This window comes from Brachycentrus maculatus, unplaced genomic scaffold (assembly GCF_059751285.1).
Source record: "Brachycentrus maculatus isolate JH-2025_06_01 unplaced genomic scaffold, ASM5975128v1 h1tg000071l, whole genome shotgun sequence".
Classification (NCBI taxonomy): domain Eukaryota; kingdom Metazoa; phylum Arthropoda; class Insecta; order Trichoptera; family Brachycentridae; genus Brachycentrus; species Brachycentrus maculatus.
The window spans coordinates 332973-355882 of NW_028280825.1; the positions used below are offsets into that span (position 1 = coordinate 332973).

The 22910-nt window shown below is 31.6% G+C and overlaps 1 protein-coding gene across 4 annotated transcripts; it reads left to right on the forward strand.

Moving 5' to 3' along the window:
* The first annotated feature begins 512 nt into the window (after positions 1-512).
* LOC148311149 (cilia- and flagella-associated protein 61-like) lies at positions 513-22656 on the forward strand. Of its 4 annotated transcripts, XM_088257132.1 has the most exons (26): positions 513-708; positions 1227-1361; positions 1715-1875; positions 2492-2633; positions 2744-2879; positions 3602-3721; positions 4295-4644; positions 5922-5998; positions 6087-6204; positions 6768-6879; positions 7394-7464; positions 8078-8260; positions 9093-9312; positions 10210-10469; positions 11947-12072; positions 12593-12661; positions 13576-13865; positions 14737-14891; positions 15694-15895; positions 16365-16534; positions 17419-17609; positions 18903-19053; positions 19901-20071; positions 21078-21194; positions 21790-21858; positions 22387-22654. In XM_088257132.1, the coding sequence occupies exons 1-26, from the start codon at positions 572-574 to the stop codon at positions 22552-22554; spliced, it is 4101 nt and encodes a 1366-aa protein (XP_088113258.1). In that variant the 5' UTR covers positions 513-571; the 3' UTR covers positions 22555-22654. The 4 variants fall into 4 exon arrangements, with proteins under 4 accessions (XP_088113258.1, XP_088113259.1, XP_088113261.1 ...); XM_088257133.1 differs by lacking the exon at positions 19901-20071 and having other exon boundaries at positions 22387-22656; XM_088257134.1 differs by lacking the exons at positions 513-708; positions 1227-1361 and adding an exon at positions 738-1196.
* The last annotated feature ends 254 nt before the right edge of the window (positions 22657-22910 follow it).

A 22910-nucleotide genomic window follows, 5' to 3' on the forward strand; every position in this document is an offset into this window, starting at 1 on the left:
TGGTATTTACTAAGTAAGACATTAATTAAAACTGGATAGATTTGCCACAAAGTGGCTGCCGAATCAATTAACCCTTTCCGGTTCAAAAAAAAAATTGAAAATTCCACCAGGTCTACAATAGATTAACAGCATTATAGGGTTAAACAATACATCCAAGTTTTTTTTTTTAAATAAAACTACACTTGTGTTAAAAAATTATTTTTATTTTGAATGTATACAATCTTGTCTCTTATTATTACATTTTACACTAAATACGAGTGAGAAAAAAATATGTTTGCTTGTATTTTAACACTAAACTGATGAAGAAAATGTCGAATGACATTCGACATTGGACTCACCAGAATAAAGTCGATGTCGAATGACATTCGACATAGGATTGGAAAGGGTTAATGAAAATACATTGTAAGTACCTACCTCCCTTAGAAGGTTCAATGGCCGGTACTTATTTATTAATATTTTAATAAATGTGTTCTTTAAATTTGAATTTTACGTCAGACGGAATAATATTAGAAAATTGACTTTTCTCTATTTTTATTAATATTTCCATTTTTCTTAGTATTGTTTTAATAAAATGTTATCAGAAAAGGTGGCACATTTAGAATTAGGATGCATAAGAAGAGCGACTATCCAAGATGCGGAATTCTTGAGCACTCTCATTACACAGGAGTGCAAAAAGATATTTGGAGATTTTACAATTGAGAGCATCTTGTAATTACATTATAATCCTGATTTACTGGATAAAGCTAATTGGGATATTTCATAGCATGATTTGAAAAACAGTATCTGAAAGAAAACAATTATCACTTTCATCTTTTTAAAAATCCCATGTTATTTTTAAGGATATTTCAGACGGCTCATTTACTCTGCATGCCTCAAAAACGATCATTGAACCTGCCTTTTCTTTATTGCCTGGGACATTGACAATACTCACAGATCAGCACTCCGGGTTGACTGTCAATCCCAACCGATTGTTTTTTTTTACGTTGGTTTTTTTAAAATTCCATATAGGGAGTAAATGTGTTTAACATGCTGTAAATAGTTTTCCAAGAGAAGTGTTAAATGATCCCACGTAGGTGACCAATAAAGTGATAACTCAATTTTACAAATTCTACTGTTTCCCATACCTGTTCTGTTTCCCTAGTGCTCTGGAGGGGATGAATTAATTCCCGTTTTATGAATTACTAATCTAGACTAAGGTATGTTTTAAAACATGTTATTTCTTTCAGGGAACTTTGTTATTTGCCAATATGCCAGATGGATATATATGGCAGTATAATTGGTTTTGTGGCCTTAAATATATATCCGAATTGTCCTGCGATTCCGGAACATTGTTGGATATCATGGATGCATACTTTATATGAGTATGTTAAAAATATATATTTATATTTATGTTGATAATATACAAGATTTATAGAAAATTGAGAAATAATATTTTTAATCTGACTCATCTGCACCCAATGGTACATAGGGCACTGTATTGAATCAATGCGGTGTCAACTTGAATATCAATCTCATGAAGACAATGTGAAGTCCAACGTTTCATATCTGCTTAAATAAATATTAGAGTGATAAAATCTCTCATGTTTATTATGATCTGGGACCTCCAACCAGAGGGGCCATCTACTACAATATGAAAGCAGAAAAATAAATAAAATAAAATAAATATTTCCATCCCTTCCATGTGGTTTGGCATTTATTAAAAATTGCTTTTTAGCTTGTGCAAGGTGACTCCCCGAAATTCCCTATTTGTGCACATGATCACTTGGAAAAGAATCTTTAGTAGGGTTTTTCTTAGATCAATTCTAGAGTCCATATTCAAGAGTGATCCTTTTCTGCAATACGTTATTTTTGTTATGCCACCAAATTCGCCACCATGTAGGTATATTTTATACATATTTATCTTTCATATAAACTTTTGATGTCCTCTTGGACTCTCTTTTATAAAGTAAACATTATCTGGAAAAGAGTTTTGATTGTATATTTTTAGCATTATAGATAATTGCTCTAAAATGATTTTATGTGAAGATGTCCATAGACCTGGATCTTCCTCTAACCTTTATCTGCATCTAATGGTGCATAAGGCACTATGTTGTATCAAATCAGTATTATCTTGATATATGAGACCAGGGTGATCTGAAATAAATATTTGAGTGAAAAAATCACCAATATTCTTATTGACTGGGAATCAAACCCAGGACCTCCAGTATGGTGGCCAAACGCTCTAACCATTACACTATGGAGGCAGACCAATAAAAAATAAAATATTATCTGTTGAAAAATGTATTTAATATAAAAAAGCTTGAAAATATTTGGAAATATATATATATTACATAATATACATATTTTCAAAAATATGTTTGCAGTAGTATTAAAAATAACAACACATTTTGTGTTTTTTTTTCTAATTAATGTAATTTTAATGAAAAAAATATTTTGCCAGAAAGTAGTCTATCCATATTTTAATTTAATTTTTTATTATCATATTTTATAGCTGTTTTGCCGAAAGATAGCTCTTTCTGTGATATTCTCTTACGAGTGGATCAAAAAGGACGCTACGATGATGATAATGTACAATACTTGTATGTGGCTATCAGAGACCGATTCTGTAGCAAGCTGAAAGTGCGCAGGGCTGTGTAAGTAAATAAAAAAATTGAATAAGTTTTTTTTTTCATTTCTCTACACTCTATATTTACTGGTTGAGTTTTATAATGGTCCACTGGAGGACATGAATTCATCTTTTCAGAGAAGAAGACAATGACGATTTAGTGGAAATAATACAACAACAATCGGATTGTCCGAGAAAGCTGTATGGTGACTTTTATATTAGTGAATTGATTGCTCACCCTTTTGGCTCGGAAAGGGTTATTTTAGTAGGAGAGGTTGTTCTTTTTACTATTATTGCATTATATAAAATATTTATAAACGCATTTTGTACGTATTTCACATTTTTGAGAATATAAACACAACCATCACAGCGTATTCCCAGGTCAGTGGTAAATTATTAAACAGGTAACAATAAAAAAAACACTCCTTATCATCCATTGTTTACTTTGTGTAATACCACTTATATAATAGTGGTATTACACAAAGTAAACAATGAATGATAAGGAGAGTGTTTTATTACTATACCACAAAGTTATCAATGCTTTTAATATACAAAATATATTATTATTATTAATATACAAAATATATTATACAGGCATTCGCCTCTGGCATTGGAATATGTAGGGCCTTAAAATTAGCCCATTCTTTTGATTTTTAAAAAATATAAATCTAATAAATCCAGAGCTTTGTAGTGAATCCATATTTTTAAGGATTTTGGCAATAACTCTTAGAGAATAAACAGTTATTCTTATGTAAGTATACAATTGTACATTGTGAATCAATAATAAACATATATCAGTTTTGAGGTGGTCCCTCGTAATATAAACCAGCAAAAAATGTCTTTTAAAAAGACATTTATTTATCGCACAAAAAGGGGGCCACCAATTCACATTACGCTTGGGGCCCTTTAAATGATTGATTAGCTACCATCTATATATATGAGCATTGCTGTGTATGTATCATTAAGATATAAACATATTATAAATGATTTTTGTAGAGTAAAGGAGTTCCTGTCGGTGTTATGATTTTAAATACTCAAATTAACTATAAAAAACTTAATGAAAATTTTGAGCTTGAACCTTTTTCCGGATTGAGAAAACAAACAGTAAAGGGGAAGGTAAATATATCATACCTTTAAAATATTTATATTTTTAAGCAGAATCAAGGGTAAAAATCAGAAATGTCCCAAAGTACGCAAGCTAGTAGGAGTACAGGTATGCTAACCGTTATTTTCCTACCTACTATTCCTTCTCTATTTCATTTCGCACATAGTGGTAATGTCCTTTATCCTGAGCTACTTTATTTATATCATTATATGCCCAAAAATCTACGGCCTAGGAATTCTTCATGTAATTGACAATTTTCTTTTTTTTAAAAAAAGAGAAAAATTAAGTGTGCTTATTATTACAAAAAATACTTCAATTTCATACTATTTCTGTGAGCCTACACGTCTCATTTTTAAAAATAGGTATCAAAGTGTGGTACAGTGGGTTCGAAACCCAGAAACTCCCAAGAGTCCGCGACACTAACCACGGGACCACAACCCGGCAATTATGTTAATAACGTGTTGATCTAATGCAGTGCCCTATGTACCATTTGGGTGCGAATATGGATAGTTGACTAGGATGTATTTAATCTATAACCTATTACATACTTACTTTTACATGTGAATTTATTGTTGCTGACACAGGATGAAAAAACGGAAGAATTTGACGATGAAGATTCAAGCCCCATTGATTCAGGACAAACAGAGGATTCTAAGAGAAATTTTAATGAATTTAACAACACAGGAGAATACACCAATAAGAATTTATACATTTCAAACGATAATGTATATATCTCTTCCTATTCAGATTTGTCTCTGAGTGATGATATTTCATCCTCCATGGACACTTACATATTATCTAGCAACATTGATTACATCAGTGATATGTCACTTTACCAAGATGATTCTGATGATGATTATGACATTGTGAATGTCGATGATAATATTTTTATCAAAATAGATAATTTTTTGCATGATGTATTACATATAGGCTCGTAAGCATTTTTTTCTTAACTTATTTTTCTTAAAATACAATATTATTATAAATGCTGTTCTATAAATTTTTGTTATTGCTTTTCATTTTTAATATTACATTTTACTTTGCTTATTCCTAAATATTAAAAAGTATTTTCTTAAAAGATAATAATAATAATAATAATCTTGGATGATTTATATAGCGCCATTTTTGTAAAAAAACTACCTCAAGGGCGCTTGATATCCGTTCCTGATTCATAGAACTTCATAGCCTCATGTAGTAGGTGTATAATTGTGATTTTGATTGTTTTCTTATCATATCTTTTGTTTTCCATGTTCTTATTGTGTAATTACATTTTGATTTTGTAAAATTTTGAATGCATCCAATCTTCCCCTTCTTTGGAGTTATTCATTTTTTTGTTTTATTATTAATATCTCAACATAAATTAGTGAAAAATCCAGTTGATGTTTTCAATAAGCACATTATGCAACTTTCTGAAATTTGAATACTGTGGTTGTTGATGCAATCAATTATATTATTTATATTTTATCAAGATGCACATAATAAAAATCACCAGCGTGAATCAATAAATTGTGATTCAAGATTCAAGCTATTTGTCATCAGGTTCTTAAATTAAGTTCAAAGTAAAATCTTACAAATTTAATAATGAAAACAATAAAAAATCACAAAATATTAAGATGAATACCGTAGAACTACTTAACAAGTAACATCTACGTAGAACTACTACGTAGATGTTACTTGAGCCCTATACACAAAAGAGATTTAAATCTGTATTTGGTCTACAACAATGAACGTATCAATATGATTCATTGTTTCCCTGACAGGTGACACTTATTATTACGATACTTCAATCGATACTTGAGCTTTGATGTGTTACTTGAGCCCTGTACACAAAAGAGATTTAAATCTGTATTTGGTCTACAACAATGAACGTATCAATATGATTCATTGTTTCCCTGACAGGTGACACTTATTATCACGATACTTCAATCGATACTTGAGCTTTGATGTGTTACTTGAGCCCTGTACACAAAAGAGATTTAAATCTGTATTTGGTCTACAACAATGAATGTATCAATATGATTCATTGTTTCCCTGACAGGTGACACTTATTATCACGATACTTCAATCGATACCACGATCTAAATATTTTTTTGTACTGGGTTCAAGTAACACATCAAAGTTCAAGTAGCCCCGTTCTACGGTATCTATAAATGAATTATACTTGTTTTCTAAAAAAATGCCTTTATTTGACTACTTGCTTGTTATTTTTAGGCAAAAAATTTCATCTCATGATGGAGTTTCCGAAAGTGACACCTCATTTATATCTCTGTATGAAAAACTTAAATCGGGTAAATATTTAATGCTGCTGTTAATTAATTAAAATATTTTTACCAATCTTATTTTATTATTAAGTAACTGTATCTTGTTATTTTACAGTTGATTTTCCTTCGGTGGATTCATCTTATATTTATGATTCTCCAACTTCTGATAAAATTGTTGAAAGAAATGCATTTATAATAGAAATATTTGCAATGGATGAAAAATTTGATGAAAGGTTTGTATGAAAATGAAGTTAATTTATGCCAGAATCTTCATTTTGCCAAAAGTCAGAAGTTTGTAGACTTGCTGATGGATAAGGATGCCCATGCTAACATATCAACAAATAATTTATATATTATGCTGCTATGTAAATGCGGTAGTAGAATAGTGATTGGGCTATGTCATTTAGAGACCATAGCAATGGATCTCAACATACCATTTGGTCCGTATCTGACTCTGATGTGGGCGTAGGACTGTTTATTAAAAGAAAAATATGGTGACTACGTTTGAAGCTACAATGCTGGGAATAAGAAGGCTTTTGTAAGGAAAAATCAAAGACATTCTTGGAAATGGGACATTGCAATTGATGATTTTAAAAATTAAAATTAGTTGATTTAAACAACTTTGAGTAGTTATATACTAAAATAACTAACATTAAGTGAAAATATTCAGTTATTTTGACAGATTATGCTCCTTAACCAGAAGTGTCTTTTGAAAAATGTTAAAAGCAAATATCACTTACAAGCACTGTGATCTGGAACGCCTAGATGATCTCCTCAATGTATTATATATTTCTAGGTCTGGATTTGATATTTTAGAAGCTGCTTTTGAAGTATATCCCGATTTGGAATATTGTCTTCTTTCCATACCCACCTTCAGCAAATCATTCCCCTTGTTGGATCACTTTGTGGTTAGTATTGGTATTCTGAGGTTTTTCTTATCAAAGGGTTCATACACCTCCACGGTAGCTTCTACAAACTACTAATAAAGTGATAGACCATGATATATAAGGTACATACAGTTTTCTGCAAGATATTTAGTTGTATTTGGGTTGTGAAGAATATTGTAAAGTAGAGAGAGACAGAGATTGCAAGTTCATGCGATAATTGAAATGAAGAAAAAATTAAAAAATAGTTAATTACTGCAAGAATGTGATACATAGTAATATTTTTTTAGTTTAAAAATGAGACGAATGTTGTGCTAATATATTCCACTCCTATGTAGGATTGATCATACTGCCTTCATATACTCAATGACCGAGTTAATACCGTGTTATCCATATTGCTCTATGCACCGCTGAAGTGAGAAAGGGGCAAGAAGAAAAGAGGATTGATTTATTACTGTGATTGATTTATTTTCAGCAACATGTTGGATAGGATGATTATATTATGTATGTACATTTAATGCAATTTTTCTTTTGATAGTTTGTTCCTCAACGCTCAAAAGGAAACTTCGATCACTGTTTATATATTCTTCATAGGAATTGCATTCGAAGGTGAGAATTATGATAAATTATGAATTTAAACTTTCTGTTCTCATCAATAAAGTTACAGTTTTATTTAAGACGTTGATGTAAATTAAATAATGTTTCGGCTTAGTAAGATATTTTGTTATAATGCATACAACCGTTTCTCGTTACAAACGTGCTATTCTAATAAAATGCAAGTGTAAACATTAAAAGCACAACATTTTCATATCATCTTCGTAGTGCGAAAAGTGACCAACATGAATTTTCTTTGTCGTTTTTACATTTTTTCATCAAAAATTTTAATATTATTCTTACTCACACAGCAAAGCGTATTTGATATTTCAGAATAGTGATGGGCAGTTATTTTCTTGCGATTTTCAATATCGATTTTGTTCAATTTAAAATTTAAAACAAAATTTATTTTTACATAACAAAATTCAACTGGATTATCTTTTATTTTATCGTATTAATTGTATCGTACTTGTGTTTTATGAAAAAATACCACTGAAATTGATACTATTTCAATTTATCAATTTCAGGGGTCAACCTCATAGACATGGCTTATTTTCAAACATGACATCATCTTTTCGCTACACGGCGATGATATTTTTGCTGTTTACTTCTTTATGGTTATTTTCAGCGCACTATTTGTAAGGGATGCAGACATGGTGGATACTCATCAAATTGAGCAAATGATCAAAAATTTCCCAAACCATAATAGTATTATGAGGCATTTTGAAACAATCGTCTGCGATAAAGCAAAAAATCAATTTGCTTATGTCATGGTCACTGAAAAGACAATTGTGGCATTAGCATTGATTGAGTAAGTTAAACAGCTCTTATTATTTTTTGACATCTCAATATAGATGAAGAAGAATATGGAAGTCTCATAGGTTGGTGGAAGTGATCACTTTACATACGTGTAACATTCACCAATTCTACCCATGATTAACAACCACACCACTCAAATGCTTGGAAGTTTCATATATATATATATATATATATATATATATATATATATATATATATATATATATATATATATATATATAAATGATCCTATTTCGAAACATTGTGCTTGAATCACTAGAACTTCACTAGAGACATCTATTGTGAAATGAAAGAATCTTTTTATTAAGCAGAAACACTTTAAATTTTATGTGAAGTCCGAATCCTGGATTATAATCACAGACATGAGAAACTCCAGAAAATATAATTTTCATTTTATCATTTTTAACTTATAATTTAACCAGTTTTGTCCGCCTCCGTAGTGTAATGGTCAGCACGCTCGGCTACCGTTCTGGAGGTCCCGGGTTCGATTCCCAGGGGGGGGTCAAATAAATATAAGTGATTTTTTCACTGTAATATTTATTCAATATTACCTGGTGCCTGAAGCGGAGGGCTGATCACCTTTCCTTCGTGTGTAAACGATCAAGATTACACTGTGTTCATATGAAGCAGTGCCCTATGCACCATTGGGGTGCGGATAAGGGTTTTATTATTATTATTATTATTAATTTATTTACAAATCTGGATTATCTCCAAGTATAGGAGTTATTGCTTAAACAACTCTGGTTAAATATAATTTCGGAAACTATTACCGTAATATTTATATCAACTTTTAACGCTGGCTTATTTTGACATCTCCCTTAAAGGACTTCCGATCAATATAACTATAAAAATATCAAAAGAAATTACCAAACATATGCAGCTGTGAACGCCGAACCTCGTCCATTCTTGCGAAATAGCACCTTGCACCAGTTGATATTAGCTCCACAGTTTCAACAGAACGCCCGGTTCTTCCTGAGAGAGGTTCTTCGCCTGTCTTTGGTCTACGAATTGTTCTGGCCGTTCAAAATACATTTTTTCAAAACCGTGAGTTCACCAGGTTTTTAAGACTCTTGTCTAATTTAAATTTCATAGTATATAGTCATTATATAGAATAATATTATATGATATACTTAATTTATATTTGAAGCACTAACTTTGTGATTTTCCATTTTATAATTGAAATGTTTGTTTTAAAATCACTATAAATATTTTATTATAACTTAATTATAATGTCTACCGGTTTCGAAACTAACCGGTAGACATTATAATTAAATTATTATTAAATATTTATAGTGATTTTAAAACAAAGTTACATTTTAATTATAATATAATATGACATTATAGAACTGCCATTTATGTGTAAGTAACTCATTCAAAGTAATTTTTTGGGTATGTGTATAAAATTAAATAAATTAATGGATCGAATTCCAGTTTTATTTTAATAAATACAATGATATATAATGTGAGGCGTTTCATCCTATCCAGACATTATCAAACTCTATATCATTGTATATATTAAAATAAAGATGAAGAAGAATATGGCAGTCTGGGCATTTACGGGGCTGACGACCGTCATAGGCTGATTTAAGTGATGATGTTTTATCTTTGATGGAATGTCAAAAAATAATATGAAAATAACTCCTGTAATTGGAGATAATCCAGATTTTGTGAACAAGTATTTATTTGGACACACTCAAAATGTTGTATTAAAATAAAAGTGGAATTCGATCCAATACTTTGTTTTATTTCGAATACATTACCTACCAAAAAAAATAAAAAATCGAATTCTACTAACTAACTGCATTTACAATAAATTATTCATAGTAGACATTTATTAATCGTTACGCGGCACTTGCGTGCCTCTTTCGCGTTATCGATTTATACATACATATATTTTATAACCTTTTTGTGAATTGATATTAAAAGTTCTGTTATCCAAAGGTTTCCATCGGAAGACATATCATGTCAACCATTTCCGAATTCGTCCCCTTGATCCCGAGACATATAATGGATTACAATAAGGAACATTTTGAAAAGTATAAAGGTGTTCCTCCTCCCAAGAAATCGCTCGACTCGCAGATAAGCATCTCGTACATCAATCCAGCTATATGCAGCTATCCCAAGATTCATGTCAATACTAATATTGTGATTGTCGGGGCAAGCAACACAGCGTTTGATTTTTTGGAAGCCATTTTGTTTGGGTATGATAAAATATATCGTCGCACACTAATCGCCTCAGCATCTCACATGCATAGCCTTAATAACAACAGTAAGCCATCATACGTGTATATCCAATGAATTTGACTTGATGTATTTATGGCTCAGATCACATTGCTTAATATGGTATACCTGATCATATACCTTTGCGGTAGCTTTCGAAAGCTTGTATGAGTATGGATATGTATCCCCTACCTACCCGTTGCTGCTAATTTCTATTACCTTTCTCATTTAATAAAAAATCTTTTATCTTAATCTCTTCATGAATGCCATATATAAAATAGATTCCATCAAATATTGGTATTCATTGATTACCTTGCCTTCCTACTCGTATAATAAAAAATCATGTTAACGTCACGTCAATCCGATGCGGTGCCCTATGGTATATGCACCACTTGGGCACAGTTAAGGGCCAGAAAGAGAAGAACATGGTTAATTAACTCATTGGACTTGAAAAAGAGGAATAAAATCGGTGGAATCAGAAGAAAATATGAAATTGGGATCACGGGTCACCCTCAAGACGTAAGTGCGAAGCACAGAGACCGACTACAGTCTACGTTCTACCTTTCAGTTGACCACAGTAGACCGTCTACCTTCCAGTTGACCACATTGACAGCATGGTGTAGACTAGCTCTTTTTTATTTATTGATTTGGCGTTTAATTTGTAGAGCTCCATATTAATTTATGTATTGATAGTTAAAAGTAAACACAAATTTTTTAAGTCTACTAAGTTGTATTTTATTTAAAAAAAAACACATAAAAATTAATATTGTGACAACTGTTTCGCCTAGTTATGGTATTTGAAAACGAACGTCAGATAAGTTTGAAAATGCCATAACTAGGCGAAACAATTGTCACAATATTAATTTTTATGTGTTTTTTGACAGTAAAATACAACTTAGTAGACTCGAAAATCTGTATTTGATGTAATAATTAATACATAAATTGATTAGCTCTTGTAGCAAGGCGATACAGTACTGATAAGTGTGTCAACAATGTATGGAACTCTATATATAGAGAGAGAAACCTGTAGTTTAAAAATGCTAGTGTTTTGCCTAGAATTTTCACTAATGAATTACATGAAATTATAGTAACTTTAAACATAAGAGTAAATCCACTCACGAGTAGGCATAGGCTATGAAACTTAAAAAGTTGAAGCCTGAGTAGGGTCATGATAAGCGGTGTTGCATAAGCCGTAGCTAGATTTCAGAGTCACTTGGACGTTAGGTAATTCAAATAAAAATAAATATGTAGATTCGAATTGAAGCGATGCTGATACAGTGCCCAGGGGAGTTGTGTGCGACAATCTGAATTATTTTTTAAGAATTATAAATATCACTCCATAACTTATAAGTTTTGATAAAATTACTTGTTCGTAAACGTTCAAAGTGATCCGCTGCGAGATTGCTGCTTCCAAATTTCTCAATATTTTCTTTACCCTTCTCTTTATCCCTTTTTCAGGCCTTCATCTGCGTATTTAACGTTTAATAATATAACTGTGATCTCAAACCATGGGATACCTTATGTACAAAACAGCTTGAAAGCTGCTGATCTTATGATGGTGACTACCGATCATACTAACAAAAGGTTTGATATAATTCATTGTTTTTTTCTTCTTCTTGCAACTAAAAGAAAATTCAAAGTTTAGTCGTTAATAAAAATTAGCACATATCGCTCACTCCTTTCAAGAACATCATAAATCAAAAAACTTGAAGAGAACGTTCTTAAAGTTTAAGAATATAATTCAATGTATTAAAAATAAATATCAAGCCACTTATTGAACTTTTTACTGTGCAACAGATCTTTTTAAGTAAGACCTGAAGGTTTTTTCTCCATTTGAAAAATATTTAGTATATTAAAAAAAAATATTTAACAAAACATTTTCTTCAAAATGCAAAAACAACACTTTCTGCCCTGTAGCGGGTAAATATTAAGTTAAAAATATGCCGCTTTTGCTGGGATAAAGTACATTTTCTGGGCATTTCAAAAACATGCACAACTGAAAAATGAAGATTTTTGATATATGACGTTGTTGAAAGGAGTGAGCGAAATGTATTGTCATGCGTATTAAAAAGAACAAATGTTATTTATATTGTTTTTTGTTTAGGATTTTTGACTGCACACCATACCAAGCTTATATCAACGTAGTGACCAATACTATGCTGATCATCAAAAGGTTAGAAAACATCAAACAAATATTTACCATATTATTATTTTTGACATCTCATCAAAGATGAAGAAGAATATGGAGGTCTGGGCATTTACGGGGCTGACAAACGTCATAGGCTGGTTCTATAATCACTTTGCACACGTGTAACATTCACCAATTCTACCCATTATTGACAACCACACTACTCAAATTCTTGGAAGTTCTATATATATGAACCAATTTAGAAACCTTGTTCTTGAATCACTAGAACTTCACTAGAGACATCTTCGAGATGAGATCATCTCATCTTTGATGAGATGTCAAAAATAATAATATGAAAATAACTCCTGTAATTGGAGGTAATCCAGATTTTGTGAACAAGTATTTGGACACACTCAAAATGTTGTAAAATAAATTATCTGGTCAAATTATAAGCTGAAATAAAAATGAAAATGGTATTTTCTGTCGTTTCTCATGTGTGTGATTATAATCCAGGATTCGGACCTCACATACTAATATAAGAGTTTCTACTTAATAAAAAGCTTCTTTACATCTCACCAATAGATGTCTCTAGTGAAGTTCTAGTGATTCAAGAACAAGGTTTCTAAATTGGTTCATATATATAGAACTTCCAAGAATTTGAGTAGTGTGGTTGTCAATAATGGGTAGAATTGGTGAATGTTACACGTGTGTAAAGTGATCACTTAAACCAGCCTATGACGGTTGTCAGCCCCGTAAATGCCCAGACTTCCATATTCTTCTTCATCTTTGATGAGATGTCAAAAATAATAATATGAAAATAACTCCTGTAATTGGAGATAATCCAAATTTTGTGAACAAGTATTTGGACACACTCAAAATGTTGTAAATGTTAACCAATTTGGAATATCAAAATACAATCCGAAAGCAATTAATAGCGTTTTGTATATATATTTTTCTAGATCTGAAAAGTACATTGTCGTCACTGAGAACAAGAGATTACCTTACGATATTCTATTTTTATTTTGCGGAGAACAATACCAGCATCCGGAATATTTAAAAGAGCTGAACGGAGACAAATCAAAAGGTGCCCCGGCATGTCGACACACGGCTAATTCCTTTTTCCAAACTTCGTCAATGGATCGTATCTCCATTCCGAGAAAACCCGTCAATCTCTTTATTATCAATGATATAATTGATGCAAATCTGGCTTTGAATACCTTGCAAGGACTGACGGAATTTGTTACTAAGTGTAAGCCATATTTATCATAGAATATGCGATACTTTTTTATTCGAAAATAATTTTACAAAATAAAAGTAGAAACATTATTTTTAACCGCTTTTATTTTTGGTGCTTTTCTCCAACTGGTTTCGACAATAACCTTGTCATCTTCATCTTCGTCTTATTTTATAAAATTTAAAAAAATGCTACAAAAGATCTGCAAAAAAAACCTTAAAGAAAAATAAAACAATTTTATGTAAAAAACACTATTCTCATTTCTTTATTCAATCGGTACTATTCTAATTGAAGTCTTAAACAAAAAAAATAAGATCCAAAAGATTCTTCTTCTTTTAGCCCTTACTCGGGCCCGATGGTGCATAGAGCACTGCATCTTATAGAAATAAATATTATCTTAATCGTCAAATACAAAAATCAAACGTGATCAGCCCTGCGCTTCGGGTACCAGTCCAGGGTTGTATTAAATAAATATAAGAGTCAAAAATCGCTTTTATTTTTTTTGACCCTCCTGGGAATCGAACCCGGGACCTCCAGCACAGTAGCCTAGTGAGCTAACCACTACATAAATGTAAGCGGGTGTATAAATGATTAAAATATCTATATTTTCATTGTAATTAATACGAACAATTCATTCGCTACTCAACGAAGCCTCATACACCCCTTTTATAAATGGCAATATTTTATAAATTAATCACAGACAAGACAAACATATTAAAAACTAAGTTTTTCGTCTAAAAAATATAAATACGAACATATGTAAGTTACTTTTCTTTCTAGACTGAAAAGTTCTACTTCTTGTTAAAGCTTAGTGCATTGCTTTTTATCTTACATAGGTGACAATGTTGCAAATTATGTTTTCTGCAAATGCGTATAATTGTTCCAGATATCATAATTGTATATGGTGCCACAATTGAAGCTTACAGCTGCATAACAGGTTTACTGGAATTTGGTGTTCCCGGACAATATATAGCTTTTGTGGAACCATTCCCATCCACTGAAGAAGGCGCTCAGCAAGTCTCATTCTTCAATGACGAATATGTAAGGGGAAAAAACATATATTTTTTCAATTGTTCTATAAACTTCATGTGGAAATTCACAAATTCATCCTACGTTGTACGTGGAAATGTATCCACAGTGTAAATGTGTTGATAATAAAAGGGTTTGAATGTGTTGATGCTTTCTATATTGCGCGTTATTAATTGATCTTACTACCTTTTCTATGATTACAACTTGCAAATGCAAATGCGGAACTGATAGCAGTCAGATATGGTGCGAATAAAAAAGGATTGATATCTCGATGAGACATTTAATATTACGCAGTTAATTATTTTTTACGAACAGTTTTTCGAAATGGAATAGGTACTAGTATATAACTAGATTGATTATAACTAGTATATTAATTTTAAATGGTATATTATAAATATTACGGCTTAATCATCATATAAATTTATGTATAGACAAATTATAAATATTAATGCTTAATAAGAAGAGTTTATTAAGGTGGTATGGACATGTGGAGTGAATGGATAGCGAGAGAATGACTAAGAAAGTATTTTTGACGAATATGAGCGAGAAAACAGAACGATGACGACCGAAAAAGACTTGGCACGATCAGATCAATATGAACCTAACATCTGGTCTTGTCAGAAGTCTACATAATCGGAGGGCATGTATGACTAGATGTATGGATGTGGAGGAAGCTTGGAGTGTATGTCAGGACAGGACAGTCTTTGGTTCCACCCTCTCTGCCTACTCCTACGGAGAAACAGCGCGATGGTAGAAGTGGTAGTTAGTCATCTGTATTTTGTCTATAATGAATTCGTTTTTCCCCTATGCTAAGGTTGACGATGCTGTCCGACAATCGCTATTGAAAAATAAAGTTCAAATATACAGCAAATATTACTTTCATTCATGGAATGTTTGTAATAAAAGTAAGACGATTTTATCTGTCAAGTTCATTTCACATTATACAATGAAGGAATTGAAATGCATCGCCATGTTTTACTATGGAACCAAAGGCATAAACACGAACACATTTTTAGGTAAATAAAAAAATATATCGCTCACTCCTTTCAAGAACGTCATAAATAAAAAAATAAAAAATTTCAGGAGAACGTTTTTAAAGTTTAAATCTATAATACAATTTATTAAAAATAAATATCAAGCCACTAAATGAACTTTTTACTGTGGAACAGATTTTTCAGTTAAAACCTGAATGTTATTTTCTCTATTTGAAAAATATTAAGTAAATAAAAAAAAAATTAAACAATACCTTTTCTTCAAAATGCTAAAACAACACTTTCTGCCATGTAGCTGGTAAATATTAAGTTAAAAATATGCCTCTTTTGCTGGGATATAGTACATTTTCTGGGCATTCCAAAAACATGCACAACTGAAAATTGACGATTTTAGATTTATGACGTTCTTGAAAGGGGTGAGCGATATATATTTCGATCACATACTACAATATTTTTCTAATTTATTTGACTTTACTTATATTTTTTTAAATAGCTATAAATGAGTGTGGTTTGGTGTATAACGGACGTTTGGTGATAAACTCCAAATTCAAAACAAATGATCCTCAAATATTTGCTGCTGGTCCTCTCACAAAATATTCGCAAAAATACAACGCTTCCCATTTGGACCATAAACATTTTTCTTCCTGTGAAGTTGGTTTCAAGGTATTTCAATTTGTATTCTATTCATAAACCAAAAATATCTTTTTAGTGCAATTAGATTTGGTAAAAACAGTTATTTAGTTGTTATAGTGATCGCCGTCAAACTATTCGGTTTAAAGAAGTGTTTCCCAACCTCATTTGTACCATGTCCCACATCAACGATTCAAAAATCTCCAAATACAAATGCTGAGAAGTTCCTGACCGGCCCACACTAGATTATCCCTTCTGTTCCCAACACAGATTCAAATAAAAACATCTTTATTTAGTTAGAAGAAACAAAAATCCACTTAATGATCTTTAATCTTTGTACATAATAAGCAAGATAAATAAAAAATGCAATTCCCATCTAAAAAAATACAAATCAAATCCAATGGTGCATAGGGCACTGCATCGTATTGACGCAGGTACTATCTTGATTGTTACTTACATGAAGGGAAGGTGATCACTCATGCGCTTCAGGGACCAGTCCGGGTAATATTAAATAAATATTAGAGTGTTTAATCACTAATATTTATTTTCACCACCCAGGGAATCGAGCACGGTAGCTATATATGATAACCAGTACATTACGGAGGCGAACAATTTTCTTACCCTCATCGAAATTTTGGGAAAGGAATGCTTGGTCAAAAAATCGATCGCATGGCCTTTGTATTCATAATGTGGAAAAAGAGAAACAATCTCAAATATTTAAAAAATATCCGTTTGTACCGCTAGAATCATGGGTGTCTTTCGAATATGAAAATGTTGACGATTTAGATACTATTTTTGGAATAAAGAGTTTTTTAGCGTTGTGGCCCCTTGGTATTTAACCAGCGATATTATAAAATCCTCAATGAACAAATTCTTGATTTATTCATGCATTTTATGTATTTATTTTCGCATTATAGCTGGGTGAATTGATTCTCTACAGTTTGAACCCCTTTTCAAGCAAGTGTTCGTTTAAAAATGACGAACTCTATCTTTTTGGAAACACTGACGGTTTGTTTACAACCAAAAGGGAGGCTGAAAATAATAATAATTTCTCAAACTTTTCGATTACCTCTGCGCCTAGTATCACAGTGAAGTGCCCGAGCGAATTGTAAGTTAGAAGGCTTAGAACCTCCATTGATTGTTCCCGAAGTAGTTATGTATCTATATAAAATATAATATGTCGTAAATGTGTTTATTATCCTGGCTCCACAACATAAGGGAGTTTCATACTTTATGAGAGACATCTGTGAGATGAGGCAAGCTTTTTATTAAGCAGAAACTATTTCTGTATTAACTTTTAAATCAAACACAGATTTTTTGAGTCTACTAAGTTGTGTTTAACTAACTAACTAACCATCACGCCGCTTCCCCGCAGGGGTAGGCAGAGAGAATCAAACGCCACACAACTCTGTCTTTGCAAACATTCTTTGCCTCTTCTACATTCATGCATCTCCTCATACATACCCGACGATTATTACGACTCCTGACCCGGCCGCTTTCAAGTATTTGACATACCTGATTGTGCCAAGTTTTCCTCGGTCGTCCTCTGCTTCTTTTTCCAACTACATTCGCCTCATAAATTTGTTTAACCGTTCTTTCTTCACTCATACGCTCCACATGTCCAAACCATCTCAACACACCTTTCTTAATTTGATCGATAATGCTTATCTCAGCCTTACATTCTTTCCTTATTTCATCATTCGAACATCTATCAAACATCGTTTTGCCACACATTCGTCTGAGGGATCGCATTTCGACTGCATTCAGTCTGCTTTCATCCTTCTTTTGCCAACTCCATGCTTCGCTTCCAAACATAAGGGTTGGAACCAGAACTCCATTGTGTACTGCCAGTTTAGCTTCCGCTGATAGATTTTTATTTGCTAAAACTGATTTTAGTGCACCTGCCTAAGTTGTGTTTTATTAACAAAAACACCAAATTAATATTGTGACAATTGTTTCTTCACATTCGTTTGAAAATGCCATAACTAGGTGAATCAATTGTCACCATTTTTTAATGTGTTTTTGTTAATAAAATACAACTTAGTAGAGTCAAAAAAATTGTGTTTGATTTAAAAATTAATACATAAATTAAAATGGAGTTTTACAAATTAAACGCCAAGTCAATAAAGAAACTATTTCATTTATATGTGAGGTCCGAATACTGGATTATATTCACAAAATTGAGAAACGCTAGCAAATACCATTTTCATTTTTTATTTAAGCTTATAATTTCTCCAGTTAATTTATTTACCATATTGTGAGTGAGTCCACATACTGGTTCACGAATCTGGATTATCTCTTATCAGAAGTTATTATTACAAATAACTCCTAGTTGGAGACAATCCAGATTTGTGAACAAGTATTTGGACACACTCAAAATGTAGTACTTTTTTTTCTTTAGAAATATCTTGGAAAAAGATTTAAACTATCCTTTCAAACCTAAAAGCCATCTTATCAACTTGTGTGTCTTACCCGGTGGATTGAACTATCTCATGATAAGGAGTCCTGGAGTATTCATCCCCTTGGAGTTGGCCATGACGAGAGATGATTTTGTAAGTCAAATTAAAAAATTATTTATGTTTGTTTAATATCAGGACGATCAGGTATGCCAAATACTTGAAAGTGGTCAGGTTAGGAATCGTAATAATCGGCGGGTATGTATGAGGAGATGCATGAACGTGAAAGAGGCGAAGAATGTTTGCAAAGACAGAGTGGTGTGGCGTTCTATTCTCTCTGCCTACCTCTGCGGGGAAGCGGCGTGATGGTTAGTTAGTTAGTAAGTTAGTTTTGTTTAATATTAGCAAGGTCTGCAATGGATCAATTTCATGATGTGTTTTTATTAGCTAATAAATTAGTATGAAAAATCACAAGAGTATCGGTAACATTCTTATTAAAATCTGTAGAGAAGTAAGGGAGATATTAAGGTTTAAACTTCAGATTTTCGAATAAAACGAAAAACGGTCACCGCTGTACGTCATAAAATTACGCTATACGTCATCGGGTGTGTTATACGGCGTATCCCAAAATGTCTCTGCTGCATCTCTATAATAGTAGAAGTGTGGATTATTTGTTTACCACTACACTACCATGTGTGTTATAATATGAACGGAGGGGTGTTAGGGTGGACCATAGACATCAACAAATAGAGCCGCCCATAATTTAGCAATGTCACTAATATTAAAGTAAATCCATCGTTTCTGTGACGTCGTTCATTACCAACATACGAAAACAACGTTTTTACGAAGGCGAATTTTCCAAAAGAAAATGATGAATGAAAACGTTGATTATATCGGCTGTTATAAACACAAAACGAGTCTAATACAATTCTTTATAAGTTGAGTAAGTTACATAAATTAGATATTCCTCCCTTCTGAAAATGATCCATTTACGTAATTGTAGGGTAGAATATTGGTGACCACGAAAAACGGCTACTTTAAACTTTGTCTTAATGCACAAAATACAGTCAGCGGTATAATATGTCTCACCGAAAATCCTTTGGATGTCCACAACATCTCATGTTTATGGGGAAGAAATGAAGTCATGTTGAACAAACTGTTATACAGATATGAGGTATGTTTTCAATTATGTATAACTGAAATGCGCACGTATTAAAATTGTGAATTAAATAATTATTTAAATCTGTAAAAATAATTATTTAGATTTATAATTTTGCTCAAATTATTTATTAAAAAAAAACAGATCTAAGTAGCTTCTTCTTTTTAATTTATAACTCATACAGCACATTCTAATTGCTAACTTTTTTCATTTAGTTTCTTTTTGATTTTTGATTTTTTGTTTTCTGTTAAAATATTTGTTATTTATGTTAGCACTTTTAATCTTTTTATCTTTTTTATATCTATTGTATTCTTTCCAGTACCCTTTATTATAACCTAAAGTAAAATATATACCCACACACAAGCCATGCCTTTGTGGGATCTTTTTTTTAGTGACATAATATACATGATATTTTTGTACAATTATATTGTATTGTGAAATGCAAAAAAAGCTATTTTTCTTGAATTGATTCCGCAGTTACTTTGTGGTAATATCTATTTTGTCCGTCTCCATAGTATAATGGTCAGCACGCTCGGCTACCATTCTGGAGGTCCCGGGTTCGATTCCCAGGGGGGGCCAAATAAATATTAGTGATTTTTTCACTCTAATATTGATTCAATATCACCCTGAACTGGTACCTGAAGCGGAGGGCTGATCACCTTTCCTTCATGTGTTAACGATCAAGATAACACTGCGTTTATATGCAGTGCCCTATGCACCACTGGGGTGCGAATAAGGGTTTGAAGAATATCTATTTATTTTAAATTTAAAAGTTACTAAGTAAATATTATAAAATAGTGGTATTTACCAAGTGAATCATAAATTATAAATCTTGTTAAATGTTTTCTATTAAGCGGGTTTTAACGATAACTTTAAGTTACGTACCTATACATATTACCACAAAACAAGTGTTCTTTGTACGAAAAAAGTGGTATGAAAATATGAGTGTTATAGTTCTGTTTATTGTTAACATAATTCCATATACTTTTTTTTAATTTTATTTATTATTGTATTTTTTCAGGACAATAAGATATCAGATTTTTATGAATACTTCAAGCAACCGTGGGCTTATGCAATTTATCACGACCGCTTTGAAAATCTCTTGTATAATTTAAAAGAAAACTACTTATTCAGAATGGTGAGGCAATATCGATACTGGAAAATGTTTTTTTTCAGCGCCATTTTAAACGTTTTGCTCCTGACCGATTTGTCGTCAGTTATTTTCAATGTCTTTTTGGATTTTGATGGATAATTCAATAAAGAAAAATCGAACTCTAAAAATAAATAAAAAATGACATGTAACAGTCGGGTTGTGGTCCCCTGGTTAATGTCACGGTCTTTGAGTCAAGAGATTCTAGGTTCGAGTCTAATCTATTATACAATCAGTTGATTCCTATGTAGGAATGTTGAATGTTCAATAACGGGCCTAAGACCTACGAAAATAGTGTGAAATTTAAATATTTGTGTTTATACCACGAACACAAATATTTAAAATCTCTAAATCTCTAAATCTCTAAAAAAAAACAGCAAAAAAACTTTTTTTGTAAATTTCGATTTACCTTGAATTACTGATGTCAGGAACTATTTCAAATAAATCACTTTACGACTAAATGTCGCTTAAAGCTTTTTTTTGTTTTCCAGTATTGATATTTTAATTAGATTTATAATTTACTTTCAAGTGTATATTTTGCTAAATATTTAAATTATTGATTAATATATTTTTGAAATTACAGAGTGGAGATGGAGAATATTATTCTCATAAAGAATTAAATAATTTAATGAGATCAAGTCACCTTCTAGAGGTAAGAATTGCTTTTTTCACTTGGTATTTTTTTTTAAGCCGATAGAGCCTAGAAATATAATATTTAGCGCGCGAAACATATTACTAGAACCATAGACATACAGTGGGGTGCACAGATAATTAATTAGGGTAGACAGTATACGTAGTTAGTAAGGTAAGCTGGTACTACTTAGTAAGGTTGTTTTTTTTTTCACTGATTCTACATTTAATTGTTCCTTACGAGACATGAGTTTACATTCAGGAATAACAGCGCTATACGCATCGACTCTATTTAGAAAATTAAGGTTACGTTCACTGTCACTGTATTTAAGAAAAATCAAAGCAATCACTTTTGTAGGGAAAGTGGCAAATTAAAAAAAAAACTAGGCTAAGCGAGTAAAGAAGGGTAGGTACTGTTTGTGTTTTTATATGTCACGCGAGTAAGTTAGGATAGGCACTACTTTTCTGACATGGAAAGCACGCCCTTGTAAGACATATATGTATATATACTCGTATGTAAATGATCGAATCGTAATATTTTTTATTTCAGTCGGGTACTTCTAATAAGCGTGAACAAAGAAGACAAACTCACTTGCTCGATTTTAAGACCATAATAACAAAACAACTAATCACATTTTTGGAAGAGAATGATGACAGTCTACCCATGTATTCTCAACCGAAACGCTTACAAGACCTTCTTGGATCTCTAATTATATAAAATAAACCAATTTTAAAATTTGTTGGGGAGGTAATAAAACATATTGATTGGATCATAAACGTCTATTTTATTATTTATTTATAATAATTCCTATGAAATATATTTACAAAACATTTATAAGAAGGAAATTGTTTTACTTACAATGCAATACATATTTTTAACAATTGTGTTTATTAAATTAACTGTGTAACGGAAAAAGATAGCCATTTGATTTCAATGATTCGGTTAATATTAATAGAAACTGTTTTTACAATTCGCTGAAACGCATCATTTATTTCGTGTTAACAAATCACTGATCGATTTGATATGTATGTTTAATAAGTTATACCATATAAAGTTTATAAAGTAATATTGTA